The 19,430-nt window shown below is 44.4% G+C and overlaps 1 protein-coding gene across 5 annotated transcripts in view; it reads left to right on the top strand.

Annotated features, from left to right (window-relative positions):
* BICC1 (BicC family RNA binding protein 1) overlaps nucleotides 1-19,430 on the top strand; it is a 366,015-nt gene that overhangs the window by 256,876 nt on the left and 89,709 nt on the right. For all 5 annotated transcript variants that reach the window (XM_082268000.1, XM_082267998.1, XM_082268001.1 and 2 more), the window contains exon 5: nucleotides 5,648-5,806. In XM_082268000.1, the coding sequence (XP_082124126.1) occupies nucleotides 5,648-5,806 (159 nt within the window). The remainder of the gene's footprint in view (nucleotides 1-5,647; nucleotides 5,807-19,430) is intronic.

Genomic DNA, 19,430 nt, shown 5'->3' with positions numbered 1-19,430 from the left:
TTCTCTTAAGCTCATTGACAGACGTAGTACCCGCCCCTCTATCATTGAGTTGGGTTGGGTTAAATTCTCTGTACTGCTTTAAACAGAACTGATTCCCTGTAGCAGAGAGAGGGAGGATATACCCTCAGGGACTGCCCCTAAGGTGGAGCCAGAACGTTTTGTCATTCTGCCTAGTCCTACTCCTGCGGAGACAACATAACCCAGCTCTTGAGAATCAAGAAGACTACGTCTGTCAATGAGCTTAAGAGAAAAGGATTTTACGGTAAGTTCTTACAAAAATCCATTTTTTTCATACAAGTACAATGTACAGTAGGCACATATCAAGATTGACATGCTTGGGTAACAAAAACTTTAATGGTGGAAGAACTTTGTTCTATATACAGTACTTGTCTGGTGCTGTGCTGAAAGCAAGCCTTGCCAAAACCTCACTCTTTTGCTGACAATAAAAACGAATGGTCCCATACAAACTAGGCTTGTTAAAGTGGTTTTACAGGTGAAAGCTACTGACATGTTTTCCCTACTCCTCTTTTCTGACTGTTTTTCACTAGTTTTGCATTTGGCTAGGTTCAGTGTCACCACTGGTAGCATGAGGCGATACCTGGACCCTATAGAAGTTACACAGGCAGTGCAACTCCTCCAGGATGGCACGACAATACGTGCCATTGCCAGAATGTGCTGGAAAACACAGCAAATAATCTCAAGAGCATGGAGAATCTTCCAGGACAGGAGAGCTGGACAGGTCCGTAGAAGGTCCTTAACTCATCAGTAGGTCCAGAATCCTGTGTGTAAGGAGGGACAGGATGAGCCCTGCCAGAGCCCTACAAAACTACCTTCAGCAGGCCACTGGTGTGAATGTCTCTGAGCAAACAGAAGCAGACTTCATGAGGGTGGCCTGAGGGCCCGACGTCCTCTAGTGGGCCCTGTGCTCACTGCCCGACACCATGGAGCTTGATTGGCATTTGCTATTGAACACCAGAATTGGCAGGTCTACCACTGGCACCCTGTGCTTTTCACTGATGAGTGCAGGTTCAGCCTTGAGAACATGTGACAATCATGAAAGGGTTTGAAGAAGCCAATGGGGAATGTTGTTGTAACAAATGTGGGAACAACAAAATTTATAATGAAGGTATACTGGACAGCCCCAGAAATGACTAGTGAATATTTAAAATAAACAGACACCCCAAGAGCAGTTTTGATAAAAAGCATAAAACAAAACTTTACTGGACATCAAAATACATAAGTTACCATAAACATTACACAACATACCATGACTTAAACATACACTCCCATTCCCAATATCCCAAAATATCAAATAATACTTAGCTCTGGTAGTTGAATGTCAACAGCTTACACTGGATAGCTGGAGGAACAGGACAAAAATAAATCCAGGATACATGCTTGGTCTTTCCACAGCTCCTAAAAAAGACTATTACTCATGCTATGGACTCTTTATAGTCCTGTATACCAGAGACCACCCACAGGATGTAATCATTCCTCTTGACCACTCACAGGTCATTTAATGAGAGAGGTCAGCAACACGTGGTTGCACTCCCCCCAACCACATGGTCAATCGGATATGCGGCAGCCATCTTTAAATACATAAAAAAAAGCTCACTAAATCACCTGTGGGTGAGAGATAGTATTACACATGTATGGGGAAATTTGTCATGCATCAGTTAAAAAATAAGTACAACTGATACAATCCACCTGTTGATCCCATACATAGTAGGGTGACAGACGTCCCTGGTTTCCGGGGACAGTCCCTGGACCAAGTGTGTCCCCGCTTCTGTCCCCGGATTCAAGGGGCGGTGTATCTATTGCTGACAGCCTAACAGTACATTCAGCAGTGTGACCATCCATCCAGCACAGGCAGTATTGGTGGGCAAGCTGGGGGCGTACGACCACAGTGAGAGTGAGTGGGGCAGAGCTGTCAAATTGAAGCTCTTATGTTGGGGATGGGCGGGCTGATATATGGAGCTCCTCCTTCCTTCCATCCACAGCTAGTCAGCAGCCAGTATAACATTCCTCCCCTGGCCCCTCTCCAGCCTGCCACATTTGACTATGAGCAGGGCTGAATAGGGGCACCAGAAAGGAGATCCAAAAAGGTATGACCACAATTAGAGCAAGCACTGTTACATGTAATGCTGGTCGGCTGCAGTGTCTTCCAGATATCTATGTGTTCAGGCAGTGTGCAGGTTACACATCAGCCTCCTCTCCCTCTTGTCTCACTCCTTACTTTTTTTATCTGCCTAACCTGACCTGCACACTGCCTGAACACACTGATAAGATCTCTTGAAGACCCTGCAGCATTCTCTAAAACCAGGGACACATGGCTTTTAACCATTTCAGCTTCTATTCAGCTATTTAGCCAGAGCTCTGTGTTTGCTGCATTGTTTTTTGTTTTGTTTTTTCGAGGATTTACTGTTGGTTCAGGCTAGAAGCTTCACAGACCCATTAAGTGTTTCCTGTCCTCCACTAATCTTGAGCAGTTAACTGTAAGACCATTTTTTGTTTTGGAAATTGTATGTGCTGCTGTCACTTGGTTGTACTTTCAAAAGAGGATTACTGACTTGATCTTGCAGAGCTGGTTTAAATAGAGTGGGGCAGCCCTACAATACTATACACTTGTACACTGGGTTCAGCCCTAAACTCAGTCCCTGACCATCTCCTGAATCTATCATGTCTGCTATCTCTGACCATCTCCTGTATCCTATCTGCAGTCTCTGACCATCTCTTATATCCTATCTGCAGTCTCTGACCATCTCTTATATCCTATCTGCAGTCTCTGACCATCTCTTGTATCATAGTTGCAGTCTCTGACTATCTCTCTGACCACCTCCTGTTATGTGTCTGCAATCTCTGACCACCTCCTGTTATGTGTCTGCAATCTCTGACCACCTCCTGTTATGTGTCTGCAATCTCTGACCACCTCCTGTTATGTGTCTGCAATCTCTGACCACCTCCTGTTATGTGTCTGCAATCTCTGACCACCTCCTGTAATGTGTCTGCAATCTCTGACCACCTCCTGTAATGTGTCTGCAATCTCTGACCACCTCCTGTAATGTGTCTGCAATCTCTGACCACCTCCTGTAATGTGTCTGCAATCTCTGACCACCTCCTGTAATGTGTCTGCAATCTCTGACCACCTCCTGTAATGTGTCTACAATCTCCCCCCCCCCCCCCCCCCCACTGCATGGCTCAATTCTGAGTTTCAATTGAGGGCCGCATTGCTGAAAGGAGACCACTTAGGCTGTGCTGTTTTTAGAAAACCCTCATGGCCCGTCCACATCAGAACATGGTGCTGAACTGGGAAACTTGTGTTCAGTTCGCATTTTCAGCATCGTGTTCAAAACGCGATCTGCAGCGGGTGTCAGTGTTCACTTATTGACACCCTCAGTAACTGCAGTGCCCTCGCAACCTGGTTGCTATGTATTTTGTAAAGTAGTCCATGTTCTACTTTTGGTGCATGGGAACAGGCTGAAATTGCACTGCACTCAGATCGCACAAGGACACCCAAGCACGTTCCTGTGCAATTCATGGTGTGAACTTGCCCTCAGTGTAATTGGAAACATTTCTCACAGAATAACCTTTTTCGTTTTAAACATTCTTTGCTTTGCAAATAAACATTTAATAAAGTATCTGTTTAAAAACATTAATTTAACCACTTGCCGACCGCCGCAAGTACATATACTGCGGTGGTCAGCCCCTCACAGGCAAAGTGACCGATGGACCCGATGTACGCCGGTCACTCAGCGATCATTGATGTAAACAAGCCGCCTGTCATTCTCCCCTGTGTAGAAACAGTGATCATCCGGTTCTACTATGTAGGACCATTGATCACTGTTCCTACAGCTCAAGCCACAGCCAATCAGTTAGAATCACGCCCCTAGGGACACACACCACCCCTCCCTCTCAAAAAAAGTTAACCCCTTCACTACCAGTGTCATTTTACAGTAACAGTGCATATGTATAGCACTGATTACTGTAGAAATGTCACTGGTAACCCCAAAAGTGTCAAAAATGTCAGTCAAGGGTCCGATCTGTCTGCCCCAATGTCGCAGTCCCGCAAAAAAAATCGCAGATTGCTGCCATTACGCGTTAAAAAAAAACAACAAAAATGACAAAAAATCTTTCCCTTTGTTAGTAAACGCAATAACTTTTGCGCAAACCAATCAAAATACGCTTTTTGCGATTTTTTTTTTTTTTTTTTACCAAACATAGGTAGCATAAAACAAATTGGCCGAAAATGTTAAAAAATTTGGATTTTTACATTTTTTTTTGGGAATTTCATATAAAAAAATGTGAAAAATATTGTTATTTTTGCAAAATTAACGCTATTTTTTTGTTTATAGCGCATGATCAAAAAATCGCACAGGTGATCAAATACCACCAAAAGAAAGCTCTGTTTGTGGGAAAAAAAGGGCGTCAAATTCGTTTAGGTACAGCGTCGCACGACCGCGCAATTGTCCATTAAAGTCACGCAGTGCCGAATCGCAAAATACCCCCTGGTCAGGAAGGGGGTAAAATCTTCCGGGGCTTAAGTGGTTAAAAAAGAACAATAATATAGAGTCTAACCCCACCAAACAGTTTGCGGTGAAGTGGTTTATACCATTCATTGACTTACATTTCAGGATTCTAAATAAAAAAAAAAGTCAACCATATAGTTTTTGATTTGGATGTTACCTTGCTGTGTTGTGTAAATGAGGTGTCTATTCAGTAATCAAGGAATCATTTAACAAAAACTTTATTTTCAAGGTTTATAACATTTGAGGTGTTAACTAAGACAGGTTGGCCATTTTATTTATTTAATACAGGTATTTATTTGTATAGTGCTGACAATTTACCCAGTACTTTTACATACTGTACATTCACATCAGTCACTGCTCTCAAGGAGCTTACACACTAAGATTCATATCTTACATGCACATACTAGATCCAGTTTAGACAGGAGCCAATTAACCTACCAGCATGTTTTTGGATTTTGGGTGGAAACCAGAGTACCCAGAGGAAATCCATGCAAGCACAGGGAGAACATGCAAATCCCCATGTAGATCGTGCCCGGACTAGGATTCAAAGTGGGGCTCTACTGTTGCAAGTTTTATGGTAGAATTTGTATGTCCCATAGCTATACATAGCAAAAGCCATGATCCCCAGAGCTCATGTCTGTCTTGGGAGGGACAGTCAACATAAAATGCCAACATGCCCCAAAAAAGATTCCTTTGGTTTGGGTATGTAGGCAAACTGAGCTTTTGTATTGCTATGCTGTTTACCATCGCTGCCAGCAGAAGACTGATGAGGAATAAGGCGAGGGGAGACCCTAGAGGGCACCCCTTGAGACACAGTTCTCACCTTCCCTAGTGGCAGGAAAGGCCAGGAAGGATGTCAGACTCCCCTTTTAATTATGTTAGTAGATGATTTGTCACATCTGATTAATCCTAAAAGTATTATAGTAAATATTTCATAGTGTATGTTCGAATACAGCAGTCACCCATGGTGATCTTGTTATTCATTGGAGTATTCTCCACCTGATTTGTTTTCTTTATTTTAGAAAAATATCCTGTACTTCTTTCATCTGATATATACAATTTGTTTACTATATGTTCTATAAAAATGGTTGATTCTCAGGAAATTACTTGTTTTCCAATAGAGTAACCGTGTCACATTGAAGATGGACGTTTCTCACACAGAGCACTCACATGTCATTGGTAAAGGAGGGAACAACATCAAGAAAGTGATGGAGGAAACTGGCTGCCACATCCATTTTCCTGACTCCAACCGGAATAATCAGGCTGAGAAAAGCAACCAGGTACACAACTATTACTATAATTGTGTGGTATTAACATTCCCACATAGCCTTTTATAAAATGTACTTGTTTTGTTTTTAAGTATTGTTACATTTAAGACCAATTACCATAAATTACTGATTGATCCAGCTCAAAGGCTTCTGAGAATCCTATTGCTGTGGGTAACAAATCTTGAGGGGAATTTATCAAAACTGGAGTGGACCAAATCTGGAGAAACTGTATATGTCAACCATCTTTCATTTTCAAAACTGAAGATAGAAGCTTATGGACTTCCATGAACAGCTTCTACTTAGAATTTGTGTGTCCCAGTATTAATAAATTTCCCTTGTATTTAAACCAAGGGCAATTCTAGTTCACTTACTACCTTGTTAGGCAATATATTTAGCTGTGATGTTTTTTTTGGGAGATCTTCATGATTGTGTTTTGCCTGGAGCTGCAGAGTCTCTTCAGACGTGCATTGCCTTCTCCCACACATGCATGTCTGGACTGCATAGCCTTCACTTGAATGCTCTTTAGTAGAGCAGAGAATAATTCCATTGGAGGGCGATAGAGGTAAAGCTATTCATTTATGCAGAAATGGATGGATTTTGAATGAAACTCAATATGCCTTTGGGAAATCCATGCATCAAAGCTTTTTAGAGACCTGTTATACCGGTAAGTATATTGCTTTACACAAAAGCTCATCACAGGAAGGCAGCTACTTAAGATACCTGTGCAAAATGTGCCATAGCACCCCAATCCACAGATGAAAATTGTGATATTTAGGACTAACCTAGGCCATGTCATGTCAACTCTTCTGACCATCCTTTTTCACTTGGAAGAGGGGGGAAGTTGTCAAGTGCAGGTGCCAACCTTCAGTCTTTCAAGTATGTTATGTGTTCATGCCCATCATTCTTAAGTAGATATCTTCCCATTCATCACTTTTGTAAAACTGCTTATAATGGGGTCCACTGTCATTGTATCAGTGAAGAGGAATATTCTTCTGTAATCTTGGTCCACAACTATTAACAGGAAACATTGAAATCCTATCGTGGTCCTTTTATCAGCATGTCACAAATAAGAAAATGGTATTTAAGCAGTGGTTAAGCAAAAAATATTTAGCCTAATGTGTGTGGGTTTTGTTTTAAATAGAATTTGCCAATGTATGAGACATAAGCTGCTTATACAAAGTTCTTATTTGAGACATGTTTGCATTTTCTCTAATATTCAGAGCTATTGACTGTAAATTTTATTTAAAAAAAAAAACGACCATTTTGATTAGTAGGTACCTAGACGTATCTGCACATACCTGATCAGTTTTCAGCACCTTTGATCTGCACACATTCTTAAGACTATCTTATATGTAGATATAAATGATTTATACTTAATAAATGGTACAAGAAAGACACCTTGATAAAGCATAGCAATTTGCTTTATGAATGTACGAAGCGCTCCTCTGACTTTAGGATTCTGAAACCAGCTGAGTACTATTAAATGAATGAAGATAAAAAATAAACGGGAGGTCCCAGTCACGTGAACTGGCAAAGTGTTGACTGGCCTCTCTCCAGACATGGAGTTCTCACTGCTGTGTTAAACAGGGAGATCTGTGTAGAGATCCATAGGATCCACTCTGCAGCATGCAATTTTGCAAATGTCCTCTAACATGCAGGCCATGGTATGGAATAATTTTGTAGAGCACTGTGGATAGTAATAGCCATACTCCACTGCATGGTTAAATTTTTTGGTGATTTCTACACTTGGGCTTTAACTGATTTCTATACTGGGGCGTAGTACCAGGTTCAAATTAGGGCATGGACCTTACGTTCCTGATCTCCCTCATGGTTGGGAAAGGGGACATGAAAGGCACTGAGAACCTACACAGGCCAATGCATGCTCCACCCAGCCACAAGTGGCTGTGCTCAATCCTGGCCAGTGGTACTGAGCACTGCATTGTGACAGGGAAGGAAACGTGACTGTTTTTTCCCCATGCACAAAAATGTCAGGTATTTCTCAAGAAACCTGGCAATGTGAAAATGCGAAGAAAGGAAATACGAGCTGCTTAGTCCCTCCTATAAACATATTGGCTCAGTATAGGCAAAGCACAGGTTTGCTTCAAATAAAGTTTTATTTAAAAAAAAATTACATAATTTTACTACTTATTGTGAGTAGTGGTTACTGAATTAATCATCTTGCCAGCAGTCTTCTGGTGCTACTCTGGTTTAATATGCTTCCAAGCCACAAACGTGAATACATAACCACAGATAATTAGCTGTGTAGCACAGCTCGAGACACTGTTTAGTTTTGTTGAGATAATGGTGGTTTCCCTTTGTGCGCGTTGAATGTTATTAAATAAAACAAAATTTCCCACTGATTGCAGACAAAATAACACTTTTTACCTCCTAATTAAGAAAAGCGCAGAAGTTTGACTTTTTTCCCTGAGCTAAACATACTGTCCCAGACTAAGGTGTGGTCTGCTTATAAATCTGTTCTCAATAAGCGGTTCCCTTAGTGAAAACGGTTTTGTTCCGATCTGGCATTGATAAACATAGTTTGTCAGTGGTGACATTAGACCAGACCATACAATGTTTTCAGGTCACTAGACATGATTGATGTTTTGTATTTGCTGCTACATCGTGTTTCCTAAGGGACCGCATAAATAAAAATAATTCCAGTAAAATAATTGTTTATTTCATAATATTAAATGGAATATACTGTACATCTAAAAAGGCCATAAACCTTAAAGAGAACTCATCAATGTATAGCTTATGCTGGAATTTTATTTTAGTCTTTATTATAATGGTACAGGCTGTGTTTATAGTTCTTTTTAATCTGTCTTGAAGAAAAGTGACGGCTAACCTTAGATATGTACAAATGCATATTTTTACTCTGCCAGCTTTCTTTTACCAGCCTAAAAACAAGGTAATTACCACTGTTATAACAGTAACCAAACAGTGAGTGCAAGAGGCAAACAAAATGCAATACAGAAATAAAAAATGTAAAACAAAAACTATATAGGTCTATAACTAATAGGGTCTAATAATACCTGCTAAATGTCAAATACATATGCTTTGCCCCCATTTTTCTGTTTATTGTTAACAGAAAAATAAATATGCAGTCAGCACTCTAATAGGGACAGAAGAGGGCATGATCTGAGTGTAGTAAAGTAAAATTTCTCTATCGCTCATTGACAGACGTAGTCTTCTTGATTCTCAAGAGCTGGGTTATGTTGTCTCCGCAGGAGTAGGACTAGGCAGAAAGACAAAACGTTCTGGCTCCACCTTAGGGGCAGTCCCTGAGGGTATATCCTCCCTCTCTCTGCTACAGGGAATCAGTTTTTTTCTGTCTAGTCAGGAGTAAGGACCTAAGTTCCTTGCTGGGATCTTTTGGTCCTGGCAAGACTTTTTTTCTTTAGAAAAAGACATTTTTTAGGTAGTTTTTCTCCAGTGTTTTTCCTGTGAGATCTTCAAGCAAAAATGCCGGACTGGGCGACACTTGTGGTCACCCCAGCCGGCCTACGAGCGTGCGCAGACCATGGCATTGCGCTTGGTCGGCCGCGACACATTCAAGTAAGTATGCGGGGCCGGGTGACGGGCTGGATGTTGAGATCCAGTGGTCACCCCGGTTTCTGCCTACGAGCGCGTGCAGACCAGAGCTCCGCGCTGGGTCGGCCGCGACGGAGTCCCAGTGGAGGGACTGACCTTGCGAGTTAAAAGTCTCGCTTGGACGCCAGGAACCAGAGAGTCGAGGCGTCTGGAGTGGTCCACAACCCCCCACCCCGGTGGAGAGGGTATTGTGAAGAGAGGGTGCCTGTCGGTTCGGTATGGACCCAAAAAGGGGTTGCCTGCATCTGCCGCGACCATTTCCAGATGGATCAGACAGACGGTAGTACAGGCTTATTCTATTAAGGGTCGGGAGCCCCCGTTCCCTGTTAAGGCGCACTCCACTCGGGCGCTTAGTGCGTCATGGGCCTTTCGCCATCAGGCGTCAGTGGTCCAGGTGTGCAAGGCGGCTACCTGGTCGTCGGTGCATACCTTTACAAAACATTATAAAGTTGATGTAATGGCATCGTCTGATGCCTCGTTTGGCCGCAAGGTTTTGCAGGCCGCAATTTGAGGAGACCAGTGGTCTACCTCTAGGGTTTTTTCCGTTGGAAATTTTTCTTTTAGTCTCATTCTTTGTTTATAATGAGCCTTTAAAACTTCTAGTTTGGCACCGGTTGGACCTTCTAGATTGGATTTGATTTTGTCAATCCCACCCCTCATTTGTGGCACTGCTTCTGGATGTCCCAGCTCTTGAGAATCAAGAAGACTACGTCTGTCAATGAGCGATAGAGAAAAATGGATTTTTGTAAGATCTTACCGTAAAATCCTTTTCTCTTAAGCTCATTGACAGACGTAGTACCCGCCCCTCTATCATTGAGTTGGGTTGGGTTAAATTCTCTGTTACTGCTTTAGAACAGAACTGATTCCCTGTAGCAGAGAGAGGGAGGATATACCCTCAGGGACTGCCCCTAAGGTGGAGCCAGCACGTTTTGTCTTTCTGCCTAGTCCTACTCCTGCGGAGACAACATAACCCAGCTCTTGAGAATCAAGAAGACTACGTCTGTCAATGAGCTTAAGAGAAAAGGATTTTACGGTAAGATCTTACAAAAATCCATTTATTCATTGTGGAAAAAAGACAATTGGCAACTCGCATGAAAACGAATACAAGTTTGCTCCTCAACATAGTTGGAGCTCAGTAGCAGGGGACCAGGGTCCAGTCCAGGGATTGCACAAGGCAGCTGGAAATACCTGTGAGAACTGAGGGGGCATCAGGGTGAGGCAACCTAGGTGCAGCATTTACAGTGATGCCAGGTACACATTAAATAGGCAACTCACATGGGTAGGAAAAAAATGGCCTTGTATGTGCAAAGTCCGGTCTGTGGTTTCACTCAGTATGGAAAGTAAGCAATCCTATCCGAAAATCAGCAGTCGCGCTGTGTCCAGATGTGGTAGTCAGGAGTCTTTTCCCCACTGTATATCCAGATGACAGTCTTGTGCAATCCCTAGGCTGGATTCTTGTCTCCTGCTGAACTAGGGTCTGCACCATTAGAAGAATAAATATGCTAATGAGCAAATGTTTATCTGTTTTCATGTGACTTGTCAATTGTCTATTTTTCACACTACATATTCTAATTTACTACACTCAAATTGTGCCCTCTTCTGTCCTTATCTGTAACTCATAGAGAATACTTCAGTCTCCAGGAGGTACTGCACATAGTGTCCTGGTTCCCGCAAGAATTACCCTTGGGAATTACAAAAGGGCAGCCCTGATCCTCCTCTTCTTGGATCTTCCGCCGATGGTCCTGGCTTCTCCCCCCCCCCCCCCTGCCGAGTGCCCCCAAAAGCAAACCTCTTGCTTTTGGGGCACTCGAGCAGGCTTACTCCCAAGCCGCACTTTGTGTGTTCATTCACACACACACAGTGCGGTTTGGCCCCACCCCCACTCTCTCTTCACTTATCAGCCTTGTAACAAAAACAATTAAATAATATAATTATTTCATACGTTCCATATATTGGAAATAGGATTGTAAGGATGAAAAATTGTGATAGGATGATTATTAGATCTTTTTATGCCATGCAAGTAAAGCACACTGTTGTGATATGGTGATGAGCACTAAAACCTGTAATGTATGTATGTCCAACAAGTGTTAATACACACCATATGTGTGCAGGATGCATTGCTATTCATTCTGAATGGCACCCGGCACACAGTGTAGACCTGAAAGTGGTTGTTAACACTACATATGCCCTGTGACATGACTAGCCTCAGGTGATACACAGAGATTTAACAAATCCTCCCACATAAGCTGTGCTTGTTTATCTGCAGCCCTCTCTGCTCTAGAAAGCGGGGGGGAGGGGGGATTTGACTTCACACATTGCAGAGCTAGAACCCAGAGTTCCCTGGTATCAGATAGCTGATTCTGAGTCACCTGCTGTGTGCTGGAAGTATGGTGGGGTGGGCTGTGCCTCTGGAGGCTGTTGTCATCTTAGGCGAAGTTCACCTTTTACAAAAAAAATAATAATAATTTGCAGGTTTAAAAAAAATGTGCGTGCATTATTATTTTATTTTTTTTTTGCCTGTAAGGCATTGCACCCACGATCAGCAGATCACGGGTGCAATGCCTGGATATAGGCAGAATGTTACTGAATGACAGGAGGAATCAATGGACTACCAGCGCCCTTTCAGTTCATTGGGAACTACAAGCTGCTGGCTGCAAAGGCTGACGGTACTTGTAAGTCAGTCACAGATCTGGGTGGGCAGAGGAAACAGGAGCTGAAACATGTAACATGTTCCAAAGGTCAACTTATCTTTTAAAGTTTTTTCAGGGACTCCTACAGATGGCACAGAGGACAGATCAAAAAGCAATCACCATTGGTGTTTTGGGTTCAGGTTAGTACACACTATAGAGCAGTAGTGGGCAATTCATTTTCCCAAGCGGCCACACGAGAATCTAGGACTGAACTTATTTCTGCTCAATAATAATTTTCGACCTGGGGAAGTCCATAAGCATATAGAAAACAAACAACTGGCACTAGGAATAAAAGGCTGTGGGTAGTAAAAACGTGCAGCTTAGCTGCAGTTTTACCGCCCCCCCATCCGCCTCCCCGAACTGTAAAATAACAGCTGGATGGGGCTGTGTAAATGCCACAGCCACGGCATTTTTTAATTGAGCAAAGCTTGTCACTCGCCCACTGAGTTAAATGAATGCGATTACAGTGCAGTAGTGACATTATAGGGTTAAATAAGTTGGTGAAGAGATGAAATAACACCTTCTCACTGCCTGTCCAATGCCCTTCAAGAATATACTGTGACTTTAAAGCGGTTGTATACCCATGAAAAAAAAAATCCTGCAGGACAAAGGCATAATGAGCTAGTATACATCGCATACTAGCTCATTATGAAATACTTACCTTAGAACGAAGCCCCGACACGGTCGTCTGGACAACGTTGAGGGCGCTGACGTGCTCCCTCAGCGTCTCTTCCTGAGTGGCCGGAGCCGCGATGACATGCGCGGGAGTTTCACTTTCCGGCAACAGCCGGCAAGGAGCTCTGAAGGCCTGCAGAACCTACAGACCGCATGCACCGCTGACGTCAGCAGCTGCATGCAGGTTGAATATCTCCTAAACCATGCAGGTTTAGGAGATATTAATTTTACCTACAGGTAAGCCTTATTATAGGCTTACTTGTAGGTAAAAGTCAAATAGCGGAGTATACTACCGCTTTAAGGAGAGAACCTGAGATTGGTTTAGCAGGGATTTCTGCAGATCCTGACCTGGAGTGATAAACAGGTAAACGACACCTGAAGTTCGCTGCATGCAGGTGCTAAAACAGGGACAATTTGTCCAGGTGCCAGAGTGGTGGGAGAGCATCAGGACATCTTAGCAATGCTTTCCCACCATAACCAAGCCTCTCTGCTGTACCAATCAGCTCCTCAGGTTCTCTCCTAGTTCTTGCATCTCTCCACATGGACATTTTTCTCTAGCGCTCATTGACAGACGTAGTCCTCGGTGATACACCACCTTCGGGTTATGTTGCCTCCACAGGAGCAGGACTAGACAGGAAATTAAAAAGCTCTGGCCACACCCTAGGGGCAGTCCCAGAGGGTATATCCTCTCTCTCTCTGCCTCAGCAAATCAGTTATTTTCTGTCTAGTTAGGAGTAAGGACCTAGATACCTTGCTGGGATCTTAGGTCCTGGCAAGATTTTTTTTTTTTCTTAAAGGATTTTTTAGACAGCTTTTTTTCTCCAGTGTTTCTGTAAGATCTTCAAGCAAGAAAGCTGAACTGGGCGACGGGCTGGATGTTGAGATCCGGTGGTCACCCCAGTTCAGCCTACGAGCGCGTGCAGGCCATAGCTCCGCGCTGGGTCGGCCGCGACAAAGTCCCATTAAAGGACTGACCCCGCGAGTTAAACGTCTCGCTGAAACGCCAAAGACCATGAGTCACGGCGTCCGTATTGGTCGACAGCCCTCCCGCCCCGGTGGAGAGGGGTACTGTCAGGAGTTGGTGCCCGCCTGGTTCCGGTATGGTGAGTAGTATGTTCCCCCTTTTCCCCTGACGGGTCTTGTGGTGAACGCGGGCCCCTCTCTGTATGGTAAGATAGAGTCCCTCTCTATCCTATAACATGACACAGATCCTCCTACTTTGAGTGTGATTTTATGTGCAAAAAGCCAGGAGGCTTGGTTTGGGAGCTAACAATCTAATTGTATCCATGTTAAAAAGATTATAATCTTTTGCATTCTGGGAATCTTACAGTGATAAGAATAAGCTACCTACCAGTCAGAAGCCACGGACATGTAGACTGCCTTCCTAATCAGATCTCCAGCTATTAGCAGGCCTCCCGAGTGGCCATGCGGTCTGCCAGGGCCGGTACCGCCAACCACGCCAAATCCCCATGCAGAGAGAGTGTTGTGTGCCCTGCAGCACACCGCTATTCAGTACAGGCCACCGCCATTTTTTTTGCTGGATCGCACGAGCCGCCATTTTGGCGTAGCCTCGTGTCTCCAGCATGGGGGTGGCCATGTTTGAGGTGATCCAAACACCTCGTGGAGCTAGGGGAGGCGCCGGAAGGCGTGCAGAGGGGCGGAGCCGCCTCCTTTCTTCCTGGGCAGCCAGCCAAAAGACTTCCTGTTTGTCAAGACAGCGCTGTAACCTATTGCAGTTAAACTCTGAGCATCAAGTGGTGAGCCTGGGGGTCTATCTCTCTCTCTCTCTCGATCGATAGGGATCCCTAGCAGGTAACACTAAGGGGCTTTTTGTGGCGCTGGGGGTCTGAAAAAAAAAAAAAAAAAAGTTTTTTATTTTTGAATTATATTATCCAGGAAGTGACTGGAATTATCATGGACCCTGCCACACATATTCCCCCACCTGTTTCCCTCGAGGGGGCCACGGGACCCGCTGGTGCACAGAGTGTAGAGTCATTTACAGCAATTTTGGAGTCTATGGTGGCTCGGGTGGAGGCGGCCTGTCAGGGACGGGGGTCAAGGAAGCGACCCCCGCCTACCCCTATACTATCTGACACCTCTGACTCTGATTCAGAGATGGTCACTGCAGTTGCAGGTCCCTCTGCAAGGGCTGTTATCCCAGGTAAAGCCCCCTCAGACAGTGAGGAGGACGCTTCTTCTCCTGCTATAATTCAGGAAGAAGCATTGGTGGACGCACTAGTTGTGGCAGTGCAGGAAACCTTAAAACTTGAGGCTTTACCGGCAGAGGCAACTGAAACAGAGATTCCTTTTGGTACTAATAAGCCCATCAAAACGGTGAAGGTTTTTCCTGTACCCAAATGTTTCGGTAATCAGATTAAAGGAGAATGGGAGCATTCTGAACGTACCTTTACTATTTCCAAGCGTATTGCTAGATGCTATCCGTTTGAGGAATCCATCATTAAGAAATGGACGGTACCACCAGTGGTGGATCCACCTATTTCCAGGCTGAATAAAGCCACGGTTATCCCAGTGGAGGACACTTCGTCCTTTAAGGATCCGGTGGATCGAAAGGTGGAAGCAGAGTCCCGCACCATCTTCTCTCTGATAGGGTCAGCATTTAGACCAGTAATTGTTATTGGTCTAGTTTCCCAGACACTTACGGAATGGGCGAAAATGGTACGCCAAGACCTTAGGGGAAAAGATATTCCCCAGGAGACATCTGATTTGATGGAACAGATTATACAAGGGCTACAGTTTATCTGTGACGCAGCCTTGGACACTACTCCCTTATTAGGGCATGCATCTATGTCAGCGGTGATCCTCAGACGTGTGCTGTGGTTAAAATGCTGGTCAGCTGACTTAGGTTCCAAAAAGACCTTGACAAATCTCCCTTTTCAGGGGAATCGTCTATTTGGGGCCAACCTAGATGAAATCATTAGGGTTTCCCTGGGGGCAAGAGCACTTTTTTGCCACAGGCTGCTAAAGCTAAGGGACCTCGCAACAAGCAAGGACCTTTTCTTTACCGCCCATAAAGGGCGCCCGGCTGGTACTAGCGGGAAAGGCAAGACTCCTCCAGGAGGGTTCAAGAAGGGCTGGTCGGACAAGCAGAGGACCAACCCAGCCAAACCCGAAGCAAAGGAGTACACAGCCTGAAGGTGCGCCCCCACCCGGTTTCAGGGTGGGGGGACGTTTTCACCGGTATTCAGGACATTAGATCGAGCTTCAACCACTACTACCGGTGCGATTCTTCCCTTCCAACATTTAAGTACTACAGGAAGCGGTAGTTACCGTTCCCTGAATAGATCTTTTCCTTTACCTTTTCCTAAGATTAGTCCCTATACCTCACAGGAATCGGATCTGGTTGACCAGATAGGCCAAGTAGCCTCTAGTCGGGTGACTTCGGTCCCTGAGGTTCAACCAGAAAAGATCACCCTTCCTGATAACAATCAGGTATCTGATAAATGTGTGGGAACAGAAAACGACCAGACTTTCTCGGATGGTCGGGGCCAGATACCTCTAGGGACGCCTGGTTCAGATTCTATCAGCGCCAGTGGTCCTAGAAATTCTAGGCTGGCCTCCTCAAGCCGGCCTGGCCGACTTGGACATGCTAGTCGCAGACGTTCCGTGGGAACTTCGTCTCAGGGAGTGTCTGTGGTCTCAAGGACCAATTTACCATCATGCTTTACAGTCGCTGGGTTTAATGGCCTGGCCATTGAGACCCAAGTACTGAAGGACAGAGGTTTGTCTACTTCAGTCATTCCTACCCTTATTAAAGCAAGGAAAGCGACTTCCAGCAAGGTCTATTATCACACATGGAAGACTTATATTGCGTGGTGCGAATCTTTAGGATTTCCTCCACGTACCTATTCGGTGACTCGAATATTGGCCTTTTTGCAACAAGGGGTTGAGCAGAAGCTAGCCTTGAGCATCATCAAGGGTCAAGTTTCAGCATTAGCAATCTTCTTTCAGAAACCTTTAGCTACCAAGTCCTTGGTGCGGAATTTCATCCAGGGGGTGCGGCACCTGGCTCCACCAGTCCGCGCGCCCTTACCTGCCCTGGGATCTTAATTTGGTTTTGTCGGTTCTACAGAAACCTCCCTTTGAAAACATCAGGGAGATTCCCTTGCTTACTTTATCCCAGAAGGTGGCCTTCTTGGTGGCTATTACTTCTGCTCGCAGGGTGTCAGAACTGGCTGCATTATCATGCCAGTCCCCATACCTAGTGATTCATAGGGATAAGGTAGTACTTCATCCTAAGCCATCTTTTCTTCCTAAGGTGGTTTCAGATTTTCATCTGAATGAAGATATTGTACTACCTTCCTTGTGTCCTCAGCCCAAGCATCATCGGGAAAATGCGTTGCATTCCTTAGATGTGGTTCGGGCAATCAGGGTATACCTGAAAGCTACGGAATCATTCCGTAAGACGGATTCACTTTTTGTGATCACGGATGGCCCCAGAAAGGGTTTGCCTGCATCTGCCGCGACCATTGCCAAATGGATTAGACAAACGGTGGTACAGGCTTATTCTATTAAGGGTCAGAGTCCTCCGTTCCCTGTTAGGGCGCACTCCACTCGAGCGCTCAGTACTTCCTGGGCCTTTCGCCATCAGGCGTCAGTGGTCCAGGTATGTAAGGCGGCCAACTGGTTGTCGGTACATACCTTTACAAAATTCTATAAAATTGATGTGACGGCATCGGCGGATGCCTCATTTGGCCGCAAGGTTTTGCAGGCCGCAATTTGAGGAGACCGGTGGTCTACCTCGAGGGTTTTTTTCTGTTTGAAAAAAAAATAAAAAATTTTTCTCTTTTTTTGTTGAGTCTCATCATTAAGGATGAGCATTGTAAACTTCTAGTTGGCACCGGTTGGGCCTTCTAGATTGGGATTTGATTTCATTTTCCCACCCCTCATTTGTGATACTGCTCTGGGACGTCCCGAAGGTGGTGTATCACCGAGGACTACGTCTGTCAATGAGCGCTAGAGAAAAATGGATTTTTGTAAAATCTTACCGTAAAATCCTTTTCTCTTAGCTCATTGACAGACGTAGTCCCCGCCCCTCTGTTTTTGAGTTGGGTTGGGTTAAAATCTCTAAAGACTGCTTTTTCACATAACTGATTTGCTGAGGCAGAGAGAGAGAGAGGATATACCCTCTGGGACTGCCCCTAGGGTGTGGCCAGAGCTTTTTAATTTCCTGTCTAGTCCTGCTCCTGTGGAGGCAACATAACCCGAAGGTGGTGTATCACCGAGGACTACGTCTGTCAATGAGCTAAGAGAAAAGGATTTTACGGTAAGATTTTACAAAAATCCATTTTTTAGCTTTCCTCTCTGAGCCTGTCCACTCCTCACTGAGGCATGCTGACAGTGGAGGCATCAACGGCCAGGCAAGGACAGCCAAACACCTGGAAATGGCCCAGGGGGTGCAAGGTGCATCAGGTCTGCTATTAAAGGATGTGCTCTGTTTATTCTTCATTCTTCATGTCTGAGGTGTACAACCACTTTAACGTAGCTACGTTATAGTGCACACAAATAAATGTGCTATGTGTTGTGTTGTCTTACAAAATAGTACAGATAGCTTTTTTTCAAACATTGAGTCACATTGAGAGTCCATAAAAATTATTAGCTTGCCCCAAAGCAAAGCATCTCAACACATTGCATACTAACATTTTTAAAGGTGTGAATGACCCCTTAATAAACCGAAAAGTTAGTCACACCTAAAACATTACAACATCTAGGGAGAATTTTGACACATTCCTTGTTGCTTTTGACCTCTGACTTCAACCTGCTGTTTTATGGGATCAACCATTGCAACACGAGAAAAGCCTGAATGTAGCATAGCAATGTGGTTATGGGACAGGACGTTTTGTGTGCATAGCAAAACACCTTCCTAGGTTTTCCCCAAATAGTTATATTCTTTTAAAGTGGACCTATACTTGAATATTAACATAAAGCTATGCCAACAGCACTTCGGAGACTGAGATACCTTTCCTGCAAACGTGTCTCCAGACTCCCTGCAGTGCTGCCTGCATGTCTGATTGCGTATGCACATGGTTACGTGATCTCTTCTGAAGGAGACAGTAAGTCAGTTGAAATAGCTGAATTCCACTTCATCAGAGATCATATGACCATGTGCCAAGGCTTTTAGACACATGTTCAGCATTAAAGGCAACCCAAGCATATTTTCTCCCGGACAGGTATTTCAGCCTTTTTATTAGGTCTTTCCTTTATCGAGCTTGACAAGATGGGTTACCGTAGCTATATTGCTTAGATTTGAGTATAGGTTTGCTTTAAGAACTTCAAAATTGTACCTCTGTCTGTAAATTTACAGGGCACACTTGTGCGCATTTTAGATGTATGGCAAACCTGTTTTGTGCAGGCAGCCCTTTTTGCTGGGAACCTCTTCTCCTGGAAAAAGTCACTGCTCTCTGAAGCTCCAGACTATTTATATAGAACCCAACCACCAGCTGGACACACCTCCCCAGGGATTGGCTGGAGCTGCATAAAAATTCAGACTGCCTATCTGACTCTCCCACCCACTGTTCTGGAAACCTTTATTTAACAGGGGGAAGCAATCAATCCAGCAGCCTGCAAAAACCCAAAGGCCAAAGCCCAAAGTAATCACACCAAGCTCCAATGATACAGAAGAGCCATGGGACTAAAAATGCCTTATCAAATGCTAGCAGGCT

This window comes from Pelophylax lessonae (assembly GCF_965119305.1).
Source record: "Pelophylax lessonae genome assembly, chromosome: 9".
Lineage (NCBI taxonomy): Eukaryota > Metazoa > Chordata > Amphibia > Anura > Ranidae > Pelophylax > Pelophylax lessonae.
This window is presented reverse-complemented; position numbering and strand designations above follow the sequence as displayed.